The sequence below is a fragment of the Trichosurus vulpecula genome, chromosome 2, assembly GCF_011100635.1.
Source record: "Trichosurus vulpecula isolate mTriVul1 chromosome 2, mTriVul1.pri, whole genome shotgun sequence".
In the NCBI taxonomy this organism is placed as follows: domain Eukaryota; kingdom Metazoa; phylum Chordata; class Mammalia; order Diprotodontia; family Phalangeridae; genus Trichosurus; species Trichosurus vulpecula.
The window spans coordinates 338100085-338120041 of record NC_050574.1 but is presented as its reverse complement, the minus strand read 5'-3'; the positions used below and the strand labels follow the sequence as shown (position 1 = coordinate 338120041).

Here is a 19957-nt window from a genome sequence, read left to right as displayed (position 1 = left end):
AAAATAGTCTGAAGGAGAGGAATTATGAAAGCATTTGGATCAATATAGACACCTGTTTGGAAGCAACCAGAAATTATTATGCAAACTCTCTGGATGATTAAGTTTTTATCCATGTATTTAGTTCTCTAGAAATGCCTGGCTTCCATTCCTGACCCAACATCTGCCCTCTGACTCCAGTAACTTCAACTTTTTTTTTTTTTGCCCTTATTCTACCATCTAATTTTCACTTCAACAGATATCCATTTGTCACCTCTTCTGTGTAAGGAAGACATTGTTCTGGATGCTAGAGATACCAAGATGGAAGTTAGAAATATTCCATGTCCTCAAAGAGTTGTTAAGGGGAGATAAGACATGTATATTACTATACTAACTACAACAGAAATATTAGAGTATTATAAGTGCACAGAAGTTTAAATAAAGTTCCATGAGAAGTCAAGGAGGGGAGGACCAATCATTTCTAGCAGGACACATCAGGAAGACTACATGGAGGAAGCAGCATCTGTGTTAGGCCTTGAAAAAAATTAAAATTGAAAAATTTCAGTAAGAAAAGATAGGAGAAAAAAGAGGCCACTATAGGTATAGACACCATCTTGGTCATGCCTCCTACAAACAGATGCTACAGAGGGATGCCAGGTAACTCAGGCAGAAATTTCTCAGTTCCCTCCTCTTCCTCAATCCTTACAGTGTTGCCCTGACTTTGAAGTGAAGGGGATTTGGAGGAATAAGAAGTGAGAGGAGCAAGAGGAGGCAATAACATTGGGCGTGGCATTAGCAAAGCCATGGAGGACACAATGAGACCAGGGAATGGCAAACAATCAAGTTGTTGGGTTGAAAGGTGTATAAAGGAATAATGTAAGATAAGGCTGGGAGGACAGGCAAGATCAAGATTCTAGAGGATCTCCAATTCCAAGATAAGCGAGACAATGACTTGTATATACTAGGAAAATTATCCAGACTTCATTGTGATAGACCAGAGCAGGAAAAGACTAGAAGAACGGAGAATGTGTACGATGTTATTATTACAATGAATTGCAAGTATTATTACAATTAATTACAGTTAATATTCCAGTACATGGAAACAAACACAAAATAGAATGAAAAATGTGGTAAAGGTTAAGCTCTCTGAAACTGGAATGGGCTGTCCTGTCAAGTAGTGAGTTTCCTGTCACTGGAGTCTTCACATGGATAACCATCGCTTGGCACAGATATTGTAGAAAGGATTCATTTATGCCTTAGGGGACAGTTAGACTGGGTGACTTCTAATGTCCTTTCCGATTCTGAGATTCCATAAGATTTCAGGTGAGAAGCAATGAAGGTCTAGACTAGGCTTGTGGGAGTAGAAAGTGGGAGACTGATGCAAGAGCTTTTTTGGTAATTCATTAAATATTAGGGAGTTAGGGAGAAGCTGGAATCAAAGATGACTTCAAGACTTCACGCCTGGGTGACTGGGGGGATGGTGTTGCCATCCACAGAAACAGAAATATTGAGAGAGGGGGCAGATTTGGAAGTGAAGAAAAGCGTGATGGTGAGTATGTTGAGTCTGAAGTGGTAAGCTGAAGAATATCCAGATGGAGTCATCCAGCAGACAGATGGAAATGTGCCCTGGTTGTGTGCATGGGGGTGGGGAATGGGTAAATGTCTTTCTGCTCTCTTCTCATATTCCCTCCCAGAGTCACACTGCCTCTGGACTCCCTGGAGAGAAATATTCTGCCCCCTCTAGGGTCTGCTGCTTCTGGGTCACTGACAGCTCTGGAACTCTCCTGCATGGTTCAGAAAATCATAGCAGAGATTTAGAGGAGACTATGGTGACACTAGGCAAGCCAACTTCTATTTTTTAAAAGATTTTTTAAAAATGATAAACTTAAACCAACAAACATGAACATTTCAGATGTAAAGAAGGTTGTGTAGGAAACTGTGAAGTCCTGTTAGGTACAGATTTTTTTTTAATTATATAGTAAATTTAACCAAATAATAACAAAAGTGGCCTCTTTGTGTCCCCTCCCAAACTTCCTTCTTTTCTGTGTATTTAATTTTTTTAAATTAATGCTCTTTTCTCTTTTTCTCCTCCTCCTCCTCCTCCTCCTCCTCCTGCTCCTCCTCCTCTTTCTCCTTCTGTTGCTCCTCCTCCTCCTGCTCCTCCTCCTCTTCTTGCTCCTCCTCCTGCTCCTCCTCCTTTTTTTTCTTCTTCATTATCACTATCACTCCTTCCCCCAAACAGAAATCCTCTCTAGTAATGAGTATAGTTAAGCAAAACAAATCAACACATTGGCTATGTCTTAAAATATAGATCTCGTTCTGCTCCTCTAGCCTATCACCTTTCTGCCAAGATGTGAGGGGAATACTTTATCATCAGTCTTGTGAAGTCATGATTGGTTACCGTATTGATCACAGGTCTTTTGACTTTAAATATGTTTTACTTTACATTGTTACAGTCATTGCATAAATTATTCCGCTTACTTGACTCTTTATCAGTTTGCACAAGTCTTCACAGGTTTCTCTGAATCTGCCATACTCATCATTTCTTATCAGCTATTCCCAAATGATTGGTACCCACTTTATTTCCAGTTCTTTGCTACAACTATATACATATATGTATCCATATAGAAACATACATGTGTATGTGGGTAGATATATACAAATAGATGCATACACACATATATGTGTGTATATACTGGGTCAATGGGTAGATATATATGCTTATATACATATATACTGTACATACATACACTAAGTATGTGGGCAGATATATATGCATACACACGTATATATGCAGTATATATACTATATACCCACACACATATACATATACACATATGCATATATATGTGTGTGTGTGTATATTTGTATGTATAATGTCCTTTTTCTCTTTGGGGCATATGCCTATTAGTGGTAACTCTAGATGTCAAGAGACATGTACCATTTAATGATTTGGGGGGTACAGTTCCAAACTGACTTTCAGAATGAACAAACCAACCTACAGTCCTGCCAAAAGAACATCCCATAGCACCTCCACTTTCTTCTTTTGTCATCTCTGTCAATAAGGTAGAGTTCAGAATTATTTTAATTAACATTTCTCTTATTAGTGAATTTGAACATCTTTTCATATAGTCGCTGATAGCTTGAATTTCTTCCTTTGAAAAGTACTTGTTCATGTACTTTGACCATTTGATCTTAATGTCTGACATTAAGTGTGACAGTCAGTAAAGGTTTATTAATTGCCTACTATGTGCCAGGCACTGTGTTAAGCACTAAGGGTACAAAGAAAGATAAAAGACAGTCCCTGCTCTGGAGAAATTCATAACATAATGGGGAAGGTAACATGCAAATGCTATGTGTAAACAAGCTATATAAATTGGAAATAAATGAGAGAGGAAAGGCACTAGCATTAAGAGGGCGTGGGAAAGGCTTCCTTGTAGCAGGTGGGATTTTATTTGGGACTTGAAGGAAGCCAGGGAAGCCAGGAGGCAGAGATGAGGAGGGAGAACATTCCAGACTTGGGGGACACCCTGTGAAAAAATGCTTAGTCAGGAGTGTGGTGTTTGAGGAATAGCAAGAAGGTCAGTGTCACTAGGATGAAGACTATTTCCATGTGTGAGGTATAAAAAGACTGGAAAGGTGGGAATGAGAAGGGCCAGTTAGGAAGGGCTTTTAACGCCTGAGGATTTTACATTAGATCCTGGAGGTGATTGGGAGATAATTGGTGTTTATGGGGAGTAGGCTGGTGGGGGAGGCTGTGACATGATCTGGATTTGAGGAAGATCACAGTGTCAGCTTTTATTTATTTGAGTTAAGAGGTCACAAGTACCCTGCAGTGGAAGTAGAAAGAGCCCTGGCCTGGTAGATGACAAATATGGGTTCTAGCTCTGAATTTCCCATGGACTAGCAGTGTGACCTTAGACAAGCCATTTTACTTTTGTGAGCCTAAGTTTCTTTAGCTGTAAAATGAGAGGGCGGGACTAGATAATTTTTCATCTCTAAAACTATGATCCAAAGCCCCTTTATTTCCCTGGACTTCAGTCTCCTCGTTTGTAAAATGGAGGATATTCTATAATCTCCAAAGCCCCTCTTGGATCTAACATTCTCCAATTCTTCACGAGGGACAAATAGGCGACAATAAGCCCCTTGGCTCCTTTCCATTTTCTAGGGTTGGTGTATGAGAGAGGGAGGCAGCCGGCACGCCTTGGCTCCTGCCCAGTTTCTCTCTTGTCCTTTCTGATCTCCATGCCTTTCACTCTCCCTGGGCTGTCAGGATTGGCCTTAACAGCAAAACAGGCAGGAAATCTACTAAGCATGATTTGAGATGGAGAGAAGCTTTCCTGCCCCCAGATCTTTCTCTTATCTTGCTATGGTATCTGAAAATCCACAATTCATTAGTGATTCATGCACTTGATTTTTTTAAAGCATACCCTTTCAAGATTAAAAAAAAATCTTTGTATCAGCAAAAGATTTCTGCCCTTATCGGTTACTGACACATCAGGGTGAACTGGTTAAGCAGCAAAATACAGAGCAAACAGGAGCCCAGGGATCAAGGTTCAAATTTCACGGCTGGTTCTTAATACCTATGAGATCTTGGGAAAGTCTCTCAACTCTCTCTGGGCCTCTGTTTCTTTATTGATAAAATGAGGGCTGGATAAGAGACCCTTTAAGGGTCCCTCCCACCTCTAAATCTACAATCTGTCTTTATAGGGGTGGTCTGACAAGATGACCTAAATGAATACAGGAAGCTGAGGGATGGGAAAGACAAGCTTTGACTGAGGAGGAGGACAGGGCTGGAGGGGGAGCTCTGGAGTCTGGGTACTGCCTGGAGGGAGTCCTGGTTGGGACTTTAACATAGGAGCAAAAAGAGGGTATGGAAGCCATGGAACAGCATAGAATTACTAGGCGCACATAGGGGGTGATACTGAAGAGGAGGGGGAAAGGCACTGAAGACAAAATTGGCTTATTTTACATAGGGACTATCCTGTTGTTAGGGACTATATAAGGCCAATTTAAAAGATGAGGGTTCCATTTCCCAAGAATTTCCAAGACCCTTTAATCGTAACCATCAAAACAACCTGAGTGTCTACCCTATTTATATCACTGTTTTACACATCTGGTCCTAGAAGGGGGATGGGCAAATGACAGCTGCAGTTCCTTTTTAGGTCAATAATTATAATGATGACAACAGTCCTTCCATTCCTCCTTCCCTTGAGATCCATATTTTTCAAACAGGGGTTTCCAGAGAGTTATTGAAAGACTCCCAGAGATCCATGCTGGGTGCAGCTGGTTAGCAATTCTGCCTCCTGCTAGCCCCATAGTTATTACTTTCCTTTCCTTCTAGCAATCTTCCTTTCTTTTCTTTTCTTTTTTTTAGGCTCAACTTGATTCTCATCTTGAAGAAACCGGGCCTGGAATAATGATGAAGAAAAGAGTGCATCTCCTCTCCCTGCAATCAACCACTAACCTTTTCAAAGTGAAAAATCCAAAATGGACTGTCTGGGTTGGTTCATATTTGTACCTATTTGGGACTCAGGCTATGCTCTCTGTAATTTAACTCACAAATTTTGGTGGGGGTGGGGGTGGGGATTGAAGTAAGCGGAGAGGTGGTTGGGGGTTAGCAGTGGAAGGAGGGGCTATGTTTCTTTAATCAAATTTCCCACAGTTCCTTGAGCACAGTAGGTGTTTGGCTCAGCAAGTATTCATTGTTGATGATGATAGATGGCCTAGACTGTGGTGAGAGCCTGATCATTTCAGAAATGGGCAAAACAAAGGAAAGATGACCCCACCCCTTTTCCACAGCTGGGGGAGAGGGTCGCTGTGAAGCAACAGAGAAGCAGCAAAAGGATGTGATATAAAAACTGTCTGAGCACCATTATGCATGGGAAAAGAGTGAAATAATATGCACAGCTAGGGTCTCTAGAGGCTTAAAGAACACACGGAGCTGGCGATGCCCTTCTTGTTACATTAAATATCACAGGAGTGTGTCTCTCAACTCTGGGTGGGGTGGGGCAAAGGGAGGTTGGAATCCTGACTCCTAATGGGAATGACCAAAGACTAGGAAGCAGAAAAGCAACAAGGAACACCGGCAGGGCTCGGGATGTGGTATGGAGGAATGAGTACTGGATTTGGAGGCCTGATGTTCAAATCCAAGCTCTGCCGCTTCCCATCTGTGTGATCACGGTCACAATGCCTCACCTCTCTGGGCTTCAGTTTTTTTTTCATCCAGCTGGACTATATAAGCTCTAAGTGTCCTTCTAGCTCTAAATACTATGATCCTATGAAGAGAACCCTCTTGGTCAAGGGAGAGGTGGTTCTCCTACTGCCATCTGTCCATTTGGCAAGAGTTTAAAAGACTATGCCCTATTTCTTATGGCCTTTTTGAGATGAGATACCACTCTATTGGTATCTCAACAACAAAGAATCACAGATTCTCCAAATTGGAAGGGGCTCCAGAAATTAATCCCAGTAGTTCTCTTGTGACCACAAAATTGCCCAGTGCAGGTCATATTGTCTTCTTCTGGAATCATCCATATTCTGTAGGTACCAATGACTATTTCTCCATGTTTCCCAGGGGAAGCAGGATGAACTCTGGTGTCTTGGGGACAGTGCCATCTGGTGTTAAGATGTAGCCTTGCAGTGTGACTACTTCACAAGAAGTAGTCCACGTCCCATGTAAACTAAAGGGCGTGGCCCTGGCCTGGACTGTGATATTAATGGAGAAGGGTAATCTTTTGCTAAGGAATTATCAGTATCCTAAAAATGAAGTTTGGGGAGATATAGGTAAGTTTTTTTGAGAGTAGGGATTATTTCATTTTACATATTTGTATGCCAAATACATAATACAGAGCCTGGAATATAGTAGATGGTTAATATATGCTTGTTGACTGATATTCCAATGAGACGTGGGATACTGACACTTATTTGCTGAGTACTGGGCTACTGGAATGCCTGGATAAGCTCAGGCACTTGAAAGTCACTTTACATTAGGAAGAGGTTGTCAAAAGATACTAGCAGTCACTAAATGATGAACCTCAAGACCACCTTGCAAGGAACCCTCCTTATTAGCAACTGCTGGATTGTTGTTTGACCTGTTTATCCAGAGAGATGATAGACTGTAATATCAGACAAAGGATGAATATGGTTATTCAAAAGACTAGGGATAAAATCCAAGGACAAATAACCAAGTCATGAGACCATGCCATTATGCATGGGTAGGCTATCCCAGTGCTGGAAGATCAGAGTAAACCACTGCCTAAATTTTTGGCAGAACCCTAGGACATCTAGGTCACCAGCACTCCTGGTGCTGAGCTTGGGTTGGGAAAAGGGAAGCCCATGGAGAGACAGAAGAGGAAACAGAAATAGATCATATAAAGGCCTTTAATCTCCAGGGTGTAGCCATCGGCCTACATTATAAATCAGGCCCATGGATACTTGGTTCTTTAATACAGATTGTCATATTCCTGCCTCAGTTGTAGTTCTTGGCAATTTCCTTCCACCACAACAGGACTGGTGATCCCCAAACATCCCTTTGTAACAATGGAAGTTTTAGTCAAAGGTCCCCAGAAGGAAGAGGTTATTAGGGCTCAGAATGAGAATTAGATGTAAGAAAGGAAAGAACATCTTTTTGGTCTCATGGAGAGTCATTTTGTATATGATAGAAGTCCATGGGCACCTATCTTTTTTTTTATTCTTCTTTGTATATTGAAATGTTTGTGTTTGTTGATAATTGTTAAATTCTTAAGTTAAGAAATATTTTTAAAAATGAGATACAAAGGATCCTTAGGTACAAACTTGAGAAGAGATTCCTTTGGAAAAGACTTTTGCATTCCAACCTCCACCTACAGAGGGATGGATCATATGAAGAGGGGTATAGCAAAGCTTGGGCTGTTCTAGTTCCAGGGAGAAGGAAGGAGAGAGAGAAAGAAAGGAATCTGGAACCACTTTCCCTAGGCAACACAACAGCTTGACGAAAAGACCTTCTTTGGGAGAAAAAGGTTAAGAATGTAGTGAAACTGGGAGAAGCTACATGTCTAAGCTCACACCCGGTATCTCATCTGAGAGCACCTATGGGACAGAGGCACCTTCAGGGTGACACACGTGGCCCAAACTCTAGATGGAACAGGCTAAATCAACAAAAATTTATTAAGTGCCTACCATGTGCCAGGCACTGCGTTAAGCACAGGGAATGCAAAGAAAGGCAAAAACACAGTTCTTGCTCTCACAGAGTTCACGGTCTAATAGGACAGACTAAAGGCAAATAACTAGGTTCAAACAGGAGACATAGAGGATAAATTGTAAATATTTGCAGAGAGAAGGCACTAGCACTAAGGAAAATCAGAAAAAAAACTTCTTAAAGAAGTCAAGATTTTAAATCTAAAAAATCATGCATAGAAGCCCAATGAGTGTACATTTATAGAACTTCACAGCATGTATAACATGAGGGTAAATGGATGAGGTGAATTTCCCCTTCCAGGCCAATGAGGCAGATGTGGCCCCTGCTCTTCTCCAAGGAGAAAATGGGACTAAGGAGGACATGGGGGTGATCCTGGGAGGGGGGGGGAAGGGCAGGAGTCGGTATCAAACACCAATGAAAATGTCAGCAAAAGGAGGTACTGCTGCACACCTGAAGTTGGGAAGAGGACTCAGATATTCTTTGGGTCTATTTAAGAAGTTTTAGAACATATCCTTAACGCTAGTATTGAGGCATAGCGAGAGAAACTAGTACTGGGTGGAGTAAGCATCTGGTCAAGGAAAACAGACAGTGTGTAAGAGGTGTGTTAGTGAGTGGGATAGAGATAGGAGTGTTGGGATCTTCAGAAATAGGTATGCATTAAGGCTAAGATTGATAGCCTTTGCAGGTGTGTGAAGACCCAGCAGACAGAGCAAGGAGTTGGGCTGTATTCTGTGTCCTAATCCTCCAAAATCCCATGAAATGATACTAGTACTAGGGATTCATGGTTCTATATCACCATCTAATCTATGTTACTATCTAGGTACTGGCATTAAAGAGTGTACAGGTGTTTTGCATGACTGAACATGTATAACCTGTATCAAATTGCTTACTGTCTTAGGGAGGGGGTAGGTGAGAGAGAAAATTTGGAACTCAAAATTTTTTAAAAATGAATATTAAAAATTATCTTTATATGTAACTGGGAGAAAATAAAATATTTTTTAAAAGAGTATAGAGGAAGGGCAAATTTCTGAGGTCCCTGTAGTCTCAGAATGGTTAAAGAGCAAATGAAGAGAGATAATAAGAAAACATGGAACACAGAATGTGAGAGTACTGTAAATAGAAATAGTAGGTCCCTCACTAATGCACTGTTGGTGGAGTTGTGAACTGGTCCAATCATTCTGAAAAACAATTTGGAACTATGCCCAAAAGGCTTTAAAACTCTGCATATACCCTTTGATTCAGCAATGCCACTACTAGGTCTATGTCCCAAAGAGATCAAGGAAAAAGGAAAAAGACCTATTTGTACACAAATATTTATAGCTGTTCTTTTTGTGGTGACAAAGAACTGGAAATAGAAGGATGCCCATCAATTGGAGAATGTCTACACAAGTTGCAGTATACGATTGTGATAGAATACTATTGTGCTATGAGAAATTATGTGGGAGATGGTTTTAGAAAAACCTCGGAAGATATATATGAACTGATGCAAAGTGAGGTGAGCAGAACAAGGAGAACACTGTACATAGTAAAATCAATTGCAATAATGATCAATTGTGAAAGACTTAGCTACTCTCATCAATAATATGATTTAAGACAATTCTGAAGGACTCATGATGAAAAGCGCTATCCAACTCCACAGAGAGAACTGAGAAATTCTGGGTACAAATTGAAATACAATTTTTTCCACTTTCCTTATATTTTTTTGCCTTTTTTTTCAATTTGGCTAGTGTGGAAATATGTTTTGCATCATTTCATATGTATAATTTATATCATGTTGTTTGCCTTCTCAATGTGTGGTGAGGGAGGAGCTGGAGGGAGGGAGAGAATTTGGAACTCAAATTTTTAAAAAGGTCCATTATATGTGTATATATGCATATACATACACATATATACACATATATACATATATACATACATATATATGTATATGTATGTGTATATATATATATATATAAAACAAAAAAAAGAAACAGTGGGTCCCTAATGCCTTGAACGTGAACTAAATGACCTGCAGAATGTCGTTTTGGAGGAGTTAGGTAGCACAGTGGTCAGAGCACAGGAGTTGGAGTTAGGAAGACCCAAGTTCAAATTCTGCTTCAGGTACTTGTTAGCTATTTATCCTGGGCAAGTCAGTTAACCTCTCTGTGCCTTGGTCTCCCCATCTGTAAAATGAGGATAATAAGAACATCTACCTGTCAGAGTTATTATAAGGATCAAATGAGATGATGTTTGTAAAGTGCTTTGTAGACCTTAAAGTGCTATCTATATAAACCTGGCCTGTTACTATTATTATTAGTCGAAGGAAGAAATAGTTTCCTGAATGCCTAGATGGAGTGTTCTGGGCAACTCAAATTTTAGAAAATTGACTGGCAAACTTCTTTTTTAAACAATGTAGATGTTTGAAGAACTAGGGATAGACATTTTTAAACTATTAAATTGCAGAGTTTCAACAGAAATGGAGAGACGAAGCTTTAGAAATAGACTCAATTCTTCCAGTCTACTAATTTGTACCCTATTTTTTTAATCTTCGATCATGCTGATCACATTCTAGTACATCTTTCATGTGACAAAACGGGATATGAAAAAAATGAAAAATAAAACCCTGAATATTGGCTTTTTATTAGATTTGGCACATTTTTATAAGCAAAGTTTAGAAAATAATATTTTAAAAATAAAACTCTAACATAACATGATCTCTTTATAACAAGTCACAGAAGATGCACATCCTCGATGCCTTTTAAAGCAGCATAATTAAGAATAAGAAGCTCACTTGGAAACATTGATTGGGCCTCTTTCCCCTAAAGAGAAGGGCTGGGGGTGGAAGGTGTGAACGCCTTCATAACTAAGTCAAATGAAATGATGGTTGATGAGTAAGTTTTGGAAGCTGGTGTGGCGGGGAGAAAATGGAACTGTCTACAATCTAGTAATCTAGGGATTATGTCAACATGAGTTAAACCCCCCAATTGGTAAGGTGGGGCTCAACGCAGAGATCCCAGACAAGGTATGGATGTTCTTGTTCCCTTGAGTTGGGAAGGGAGCATTAGAGGTTTTTTATTTATTAGTAAAAAAAAAAGTCACTATTATTTGTTTGCAAGAAAGTATGATGCATTGGAAAGGTTGCTGGGTTTGGAATCATCTTTGTTCTTCTCCTTACTATCAATGTGGCATTGGGCAAATAAATGACGTTACCTCTCTGGGTCTATTTCCTTGTCTATAAAACAGAAACCAGATGACCTTTAGGCTCCCTTGAGTTCTAGATCTATGATAACCATGAGTTTGATTATGCATACCACTGATTTTCCATTTAACAATGGATGCAGCTGACTTCATTATTCTAACCACAGTTTTGATTTTAAGGTAAGAAAGCGAACTTTTACAATTAATGGCTTTAAGCACTCTCAAATGTAGTGTTGTGTTATAAGACTCATCTTTAGAGCATTGCTGGGAGATTGCTCAATTATCGGTCCTTGCCTGGTTATGATACTGACAAAAATCAGAAAAGATATAAAGCATCTTCAAGGCTCATCTTGTTCTGTAGTACTCTGCCTGTGTTTCCCCTTCATCATTTTCTTTTGCCTTTTTTTCTTTGCTTTGAAACGGCAGCCAGGACTGCCAGCAGAGGTTCCTTGGGGACTTGAAGAACATAAATTAGTTTCACAGTTGGAGGCAGAATGCTTTCCTTTGGGAACACTTTTCACATAAAATAAACTGGGCTTTGTCCTGGTCAGGGCAGACAAAGGGTTAAATTTTAAAAGCTGCCTGGCAATGGCTGATTCATAGATCTTCTACCCCCTTCTTCCCCTCCCCCTACACCCCTTCTCCCATACATATCCAGCTGCCTTAGCCCTCCTCCCTTCTTTTCTGTCTCTGTCTCACTCCTACTTCCACAATGATTGCATTTGCACCGAATTGTGGCTCTCTATCACAAGCCTGAACATTAGACTTCTAACCCCTGAGAGGTCAACACTAGAAATGACTATGCAACAGCAACATGGTCCTTCTTCCTCCAAACAACAAGAATTTAAAGTCCAAATCTGAAGCTTGGAAGAAAATCCTAAATGTAAATACCACCTTTCAATTGGCAAATCATCCATCTCTTCCCCACCTGCTCCCATTTCTCTTGTGAATACACTGCCATGCACACAGGGACCTAAATGTTTAATGAATTTCTTTTCCTTCACTCTGAGTTAATGGTGTCTGTAGACCAAGAATCAAATGCTCACGTAAATAAATCTCTCTTCTCCACCCTTTTTAAGAGTGAAAATGTTGAGAGGGAGGATAGAAGGAGGGGTAGAAAAGAAATCATATGACTAGACATAGAACACTGCAGTAAATTTCTGTTAATCCATACTAACTAACTTCCTGTCATTCTGAGAACTGTTGATGACCTTTTTAATGTTACAAGTGTAGACAGATCTGCAGCAAGACCAGAGGAGATGAGAAACTCAACGTGTCGAGTGGCATACCTGTTGTTCCTACATCGGATTGTGAAGATGAGAAAGAAGAGTACCAGAAGAAGTCCACCACTGAGGGAAGTCCACACGATGCCCAAGAGGACAGAAGACAATGAGGAGGTGGGCTCAGTGCCAAGGTCGGCAGAGGTCTGAGGAAGGCAACAAGGAAGAGTAGTTAGGAATGAAGGCTCTTCCATGGAGCAAACACAAATCGACAAGGAAACTCATTCAGATTTGGGAAATGCATGCCACTGAGGGAGTGTCAGGGATTGGGACACATAATAACAGCTCCCATTGATAGAGTATTTTGAAGCACTATTTAGAGAGGCAGTATGGGGCAGTGAATGGGTAACTGGCTTTGACCCTTGGTTTAGATCTGGCCTCTGACGTATACTGGCCATATGACTCTGGGCAAGTCACTTAACTTCTCTTGGCTATAAGCAACTCTCTAAGACTATAGGTTGTGGAAAAGACATTGACCTACATAACTAGAAGGACTTTCCTCACCTTGGAGTGAGAAAATACCAGTGAAATCAGAGATTTGGTTCCTATCCCCTCTAAGACTAACAAAGTGCATTCCTTGAAACCATTCTGAGACTGAGATAGCGGTGGTGGTAGTGGTAGTAGTAGTAGTAGTAGCAGCAGCAGCAGCAGTAGTAGTAATGAGGAGGAGGAGGAGGAGGAGGATGACAACAGCTAACATTTCCATAGCACTTTAAGATTTGCAAAGTATTTTACAAATATTATCCTATTTAATCCTAAAAACAAACCAGGGTAGGGGTGGAGAGGAGGTAGGTACTATAATTATCACTATTTTAAAGATGAAGAAATTGAGATTCTGAGAATTAAGTGACCTACCCAAGGTCCTACATTTAAGGACCTGAACCCAGATTTTTTCTTCACTCTTTTCACCATGCCCCTCAAAGAGTGTTAGGACAGTCTGGCTTAAGTGACTGACATGCGTCCCTTGTCTGGAATGTTCTCTCCCCTCCCACCTGCCTCTTCAAATCTAACCTATCCTTAGTTGAACTCATGAAGATCTTGGGGAAGAGATAGCAAAACACACCTCCTCTCTCATGGAAGAGAAGTGGGTCTGTAGCGGGGCTATAATCCTCAAATAGTATATATACTGTCACTCTAGGTTATTATATAGGATGCTTTTGTTTAACTTTTTCTTTGTCACAAGACAAGGGTTAATGTGGAGTGGGTGGGAAATAACTGATATAAAGACAAAAGTCATCAATAAAATGTATTTTCTAAAAAAAAAAATCCTGCCCAGCTCGTCCCATTCTTCTATGAAGTCTTTAACTGCTCCAATCTCTAATGATGTTTCCTTTCTCTAAACTGTCACTGTTCTTCTTACTAACAGATCAGATTTCCCAGGGTCACAAAAGATTGATTGAAAACTCAAGGTTTATCCGGACTAGGGGTGGGGAACCTGCAGCCTCAAGGCCACATGTGGCCCTATTCAGTCAAAGGACTGCACTTGAGGACCTAGAGGACCATATGTGGCCTCAAGGCTGCAGGTTCCCCACCCTGATCTGGTCCAAGATAAAGTCCAGGGTCATTAATTTTGGTGTTCAGTGGATCCATGCTCCCATAGTGGTGAACAATGACAAACTGCAAAAGCTTTCCCCTTTACATACATATCTGTACATATCTTGTATGTGCCTATACCTGTGTGTGTATATATATATAAAACATATATAGTGTTATATATATACATACAGATACACACCTATGTGTGTGTGTGTGTGTGTGTGTGTGTGTGTGTGTGTGTGTGTGTATTCTTTCCATTCAACTGTAAGCTCCTTGAGGGACAGGTCCAGTTTTTCTTTTGTTTTTGTATCCCACGTGCTTGGCCCAGTACCCAGTCCATAGTAATAAATGCTTGTTAACTGATAATTTGAAATATAAATACAAATATTGGGTGACAGTGCTTTCAGGAATAAGGCACCGAAAAGGTCTGAGGGAGATGAGTGTGAGGAGTCGAGAATAATAGGTAAGAAATGTTGGGCTTTCTCCCTCTTGCTTTCTATTCTCCCTTTACTCTTTCTATCAAAATCTTTCTCTCAGCCCTTTCTTTTCTTCTCTGTCCAAAGCATTGAATTGAACTATAGGTAGTATATAATTTTTATTTTTGCGATATTTTTAAAATAAAATTTTATGTACTTTATTTGTAATTTAATTATATAATTATAATTTAATTATAATTTAATCAGCCCACCTCAAAAAAAAACCCAATGGATTAGCTGTAAGTAGCTTTTTACTTGTGTGTGACCTTTGATTCATTTTTTTCCCTAGGAACTGGTGGCCCTAAATAGGAAAAAAAGTTCCCTACCCCAATGTAAAAGCTCAAGTATAGAGATCCTAAGAAGAAGGAATGATCTTACCCTTGAATTTACACTAGGTGGTAGTAATTTCCATGACTATTATTAAGATGAGTAGAGAACTCTGATCTTTGCTCATTTTGATAACAAAAAGAATGGCAAAGGTGGGTGATTTTAGTACCTAATGGCATCCTGTGATTGTTCTACTGATGCCATACCTTATACACACATATACATACCCCAAACAACTCTCTCTCATCCAGCTCCCAAATGTTCCCAACCACCTACATTGGATCACTCTTTCTCCCATACACTAACCTACTATCTCCTCACCTGCATCTTTTCCTACTCTTCCGTTGTATTTTTGTGTATATAGCTTGATGGGTATTATAGAACTAGGTGGCCCCTAGGAGCCACCTAGGAACAATAGAGAGGTAATCTGCTGCCGAAGGGCTTATATCAATAGGGCACCACTGGCAACCTTGACCCTGGTCCTTGCATACTTCCTGTGGTGACAGTTTTTTAAGATCCCCTCATCAGACCTGTAAGTCCACAGTGGTCCCACTGCCATCCAAGTGTTAGAAGCTGTTGGCCCAGGAACAATACAGTAAAATAGTATCATTGGTGATTGTTCCATGCTACATGGAAAATCCACGGCTCTCCCCTGAGCCTCATGGAGCAGAAAAAAAGGAGGGCTACAAGATTTCTTCTGATCCATCCAGAACATGGATCTGTATCTACAGTATGTGTCTGTGTGGGTACCAGTATATATGTAAACATTTGTGGGAGCTAAAGTAAGCTGGATATGTGTCCATATGTGTCTCCATATACATTTGTATCAGTATCCCTATGGAAATATACTTGGGGTGTGTATAGTTGTGCACACATATTTGTGTATATGTGTGTGTTTCTATATTTTACACTATCTAGTCAAATATTCCTCCCCTGAATTGGGTTTCAAGTATAAGATGCATGGAGTCCATCTCTCCACTAGGGGATTCCTAGTTGAATGAATGTAGCCTTTAAGTCAACATTTGGTGGGTGTGGCTGCCGATGCTTGTGCCTCTAATGGACAGACTCAGCATCCCCTTTGATGGTGAGGTTGAGTCATTCCTCCTCACCCTTTTCTTTGGTCTGTGGGTAAGGGTCTCCATTCATATTAGAAACACCCCGCTCCGTTGGCATTGTGAACTTACTACAGCTGTTCCACAGAAATCCTGAAGAGATCTGTCATTCAGTTCCTGACTGGGGACACGGTGACACAGATCAGAGCAGTTTAATGCCGGCTCCATATCATCAGATCCCTTCCTGAGCCTGGAGTCAGTCACATCTTTGGTGGAGAGGAAGATCCTTGACCAAAATGCAACTGCAACTCAGGTCTCTTCATCAGAAGTACTGTGTTGGAGTTGAAACCCAGAGGTCTCATTTCTTGGTACTGTGGTACCATTTCACCACTTTTTTTCATCATAACTCTGGTGTCTCCCCCAGTTTGCTGTTCTTACATGTCTAGGCAGTGATGCATCTGTTTAACCATTAGGACTGTGTAGACTGGCCAACATGATGGCGATTCTCTTTTGCCACTAGGTGGCAGGCACTGCCACAAGTACCCCAGGACTGCCCCAGTGGCAAGGGGACGTCCACCATTAAACCTGCAAAGAAACAAAGAAAGAATGATTCTTCTAAAAAATGTATCTAGATAAAGTTGATGTTTACAATTGAATGTAAGTGAAAATGTGTTTTGCATGACTACACATGTATAACCTGTATGTCAAATTGCTTGCCTTCTCATTAGGGAGGCGGACAGGGGAGATAGAGAATTTGGAACTCAAAATTTGAAAAATGAATGTTAATTTTTTTTACATGTAATTGACAAAACAAATAAAACATTAATTTACAATTTGACGTAAGACATTTCCACAGTTTCTATTTAGCTCTATATTTTTATGGCTCCTCTTCTGGTTAAAAAACCAAACCAAACCAGGGCATGCCCTCCAAGAAAATAGATTAGAAAACAAGATGCACTTCCATCTTTGGCTGTTCAGTAAAATCTTTGCATTGCCAAAGAATTTACTGTTCAGCCAGTGCTGGCTGGTGAGTTTCCCTGTCTAACCTGGGGTGACTTTGTCCTCAAAGTGGCTATGCCTAGGCAGAGTGCTTGAACTGGTTTTCTGGCTCTTTGAATAATGGAAGAGAGAAAGCCTGGTCGGATGAAAAAAATGAATTAGGGCATTCTAAGAATTCCAGCTGAATGAACAGTCAGAGGAGGCTGGCAGGATGGCTGGAAAATGACTGAAAAGAACTCAGTGATATTCTCTCATCTTTCTCTTTCATTGACGAAAGAAAAGCAGCAAGGCTGAAAATAACAAAGCAACAGCCCCAGTAGACTGAAGGGAGATGCACTCCTAATCCTTTATAGAAATAATTCATAGATATGGAAAGTAGCTTGCAAGTTTTACTGTCAGTATGAAAGCAAGTGCCATTTCTTTCATGCGGTCTTCAAATGACTTAGCAAATTCTCTTTAACTATGAAGGTGAATTGGGTGAGGGCAAAGATATCAACTTCTGTTGATTTATCAGCAGCAGGGCACAGGGCCTATTGAAAGTCAGGATATTTGGGAAGGGCATACAATGCCATCCCTGCATCCCTTGTGCATGGGCAGGAACAATGTAGCGCCAGATGCTGAGCGGTCACTGGCCTCTCCTGGGCTGATGAATTATTTAGCAGCCCACCACAATGGAATCCCTAGGGAAATGTGTCCCCTATCCCCTATCAAGGTCAGCTAAATCATTCTACGGTCTGGAGAAGTGCTGACTGTGAAATGAAATCAACAGAGAAACCCATACCATTTGCTAGCATTATATCCAGGTTGAAATTTTAATTGCGCACCAGTCACAAATTCTGCAACACAGTTCCCATGGCAACTAGAACTTACAGCCAGACAGCTCCTTGTTTTTGCCTTGTGGAATAGAGAAGAAAAGGCTCACAAACATCTGGGTGTGCCACCTGACAGTCTGGAAAAGCAGCCCTCTTTTTCCTATGCTGCTACTCTAATCATACTTGGTAAATGGCTCCATTCAAACAGAACCATAATTAAAGTACATATAGCAACACATTTGTTCCTGCATTTGCATTTGCAGAAACATACAGATCATCCACAAGTATACCAACCTCAGACACTTGCTAAGCTGCATTACCTTGGGCAAGCCACATTACCTTTGTCTCAGTTTCCTCAGTTGTAAAAAGGGAACAAAAATAATAACACCCTCTTCCCGGGGTTGTTGTGAGGAGCAAATGAGATCATATTTGTGAAGTGGTTAGCACAGTGTCTGGCATATAGTATGCACTTAATAAATGCTAGCTACCACTACTACTATTACTATAATGATAATTATTATCATCATTATACCTCTAGGGAAAAGGCAGTATAGTTGGACAGTTGGCATCTCCCAGAGGACACTTGATGACCTGATGTCACTACCTAGACGGGAAGGGGAAAAGCATTTACATAGCACCAGCTATGTGCCAGGAACTGTGCTAAGGGCTTTACAAATGTTATCTTGTTTTATCTTACCCTCACAACAACCCTGCGAGGTAAGTGCTCATATTATCTCCATTTTACAACTGCAGAAGCTGAGGCAAAAAAAGATGAAGTGGCATGCCCAAGGTCACAAAGCTCATAAGTGTCTGAGACTGGATTTGAAGTCATCTTCCTGACTCCAGGCCCAGCTCACTATCCACTGTGCCAAAGCATTTTACATTTGAAGATGTCGAGGCTCAGAGAGCTGAGGTAAATTACCCAGGGTCACACAGCTAGTAAGCGTCAGAGTCGAAATTCAAACCCAGATCTTTCCTGTCTCCAAATCTAGTCCTTCTGCCACTATGGCACACAGATATAGCACCCAGAGTTACACTGATGGACTACTGGACATCTTAACAGTAGAGGAGTCTGTCCTGAGTCATAGAAGGTAAAATAGCTCTGCAAAGCTCCATGACCCACTAAGGCTTCAAGAGAAGCCACAGCAGAGTCACTTCTTGTCTGGGCTAGACTTCTGAATACATTCCAAGGGTGCCTTTCCATCAGGCATAACCCAGTGGAATGGCTACTCTAGTGGCATGATGTCTCTTCAGTCACTGGCCACTTCCTGTGGTTCATTCTGAAATTCCCATCTTCCATCAAAACCTCCTGCCCTTCCACTACCCCCTTTGTTTTACTCCTCTTCAGCCTAAATTTCATTATGACTTCAAGTCTTCCAGTTTTTCCAGTTCATCACTCCTGTTCTCTGACCTCCCTTTTCTCCTTTTGATCTGGACCCTTAACCAATTCACCAACACCAGCAGCTCTCAGAGTATGGTCTGGGGACCCCTGGTGGTCACTAAGACCTTTCAGGAGGTCTACAAGTCAAAACTATTTTTACAACAATATTGACATTTTAATTTCTAAAATATTAAATATCAATTCATATAACCCACATAAACAAAAACTCTTTGGAGGGTATTAAATAATTTTTAAGATTTAATAATTTTTAATTTAATAATTTTTAAAGGGGTAATTTTTATTATATTGGCCCTGCCTATCCATGTACAATTAATATTTCTCCAATTATTTAAATATAATTTTATTCATATAAAAAGTTTTTTTATAATTGTGTTTATATAGTACCTGGGTTCATTTTAGCAGGTATACTCCCAGGTATTTTATACTGTCTAGAGTTATTCATGAGACCAAAAATTTGAGAATCACTGACCTATACATTGACCTCCATCCTTGACTAACTTACCTCCTTTTTTCATCCTTTGTTAACGCCCTGCTAATTCTCAGCTCTTCCTTCTTCACTCCTCCTTCTTGACAAAGCCAATGTTGTCCATCCTACTTGTATCCTTGATTCCATTTTCTCTAAGAGCCTGTTCCAGCAATCATGCTCTCATCTTTCTCTCATCTTCACTCTCTCCCTAGCTACTGACTTCTTCCCCCTTGCCTAGAGATGTACATATCCTTTAAAAAAAGCCCTTTACTTATTCC

General features: G+C 40.5%; 1 protein-coding gene across 2 annotated transcripts in view; it reads right to left on the bottom strand.

Annotated features, from left to right (window-relative positions):
• The window catches only part of GPR156 (G protein-coupled receptor 156), a 127446-nt gene that overhangs the window by 70248 nt on the left and 37241 nt on the right, over positions 1-19957 (bottom strand). For both annotated transcript variants that reach the window (XM_036744410.1, XM_036744411.1), the window contains exons 2-3: positions 16133-16585; positions 12619-12755 (exon numbers count right to left, since the gene is read on the bottom strand). In XM_036744410.1, coding sequence (XP_036600305.1) covers positions 12619-12755; positions 16133-16228 — 233 coding nt within the window. In that variant the 5' untranslated portion in view covers positions 16229-16585. The remainder of the gene's footprint in view (positions 1-12618; positions 12756-16132; positions 16586-19957) is intronic.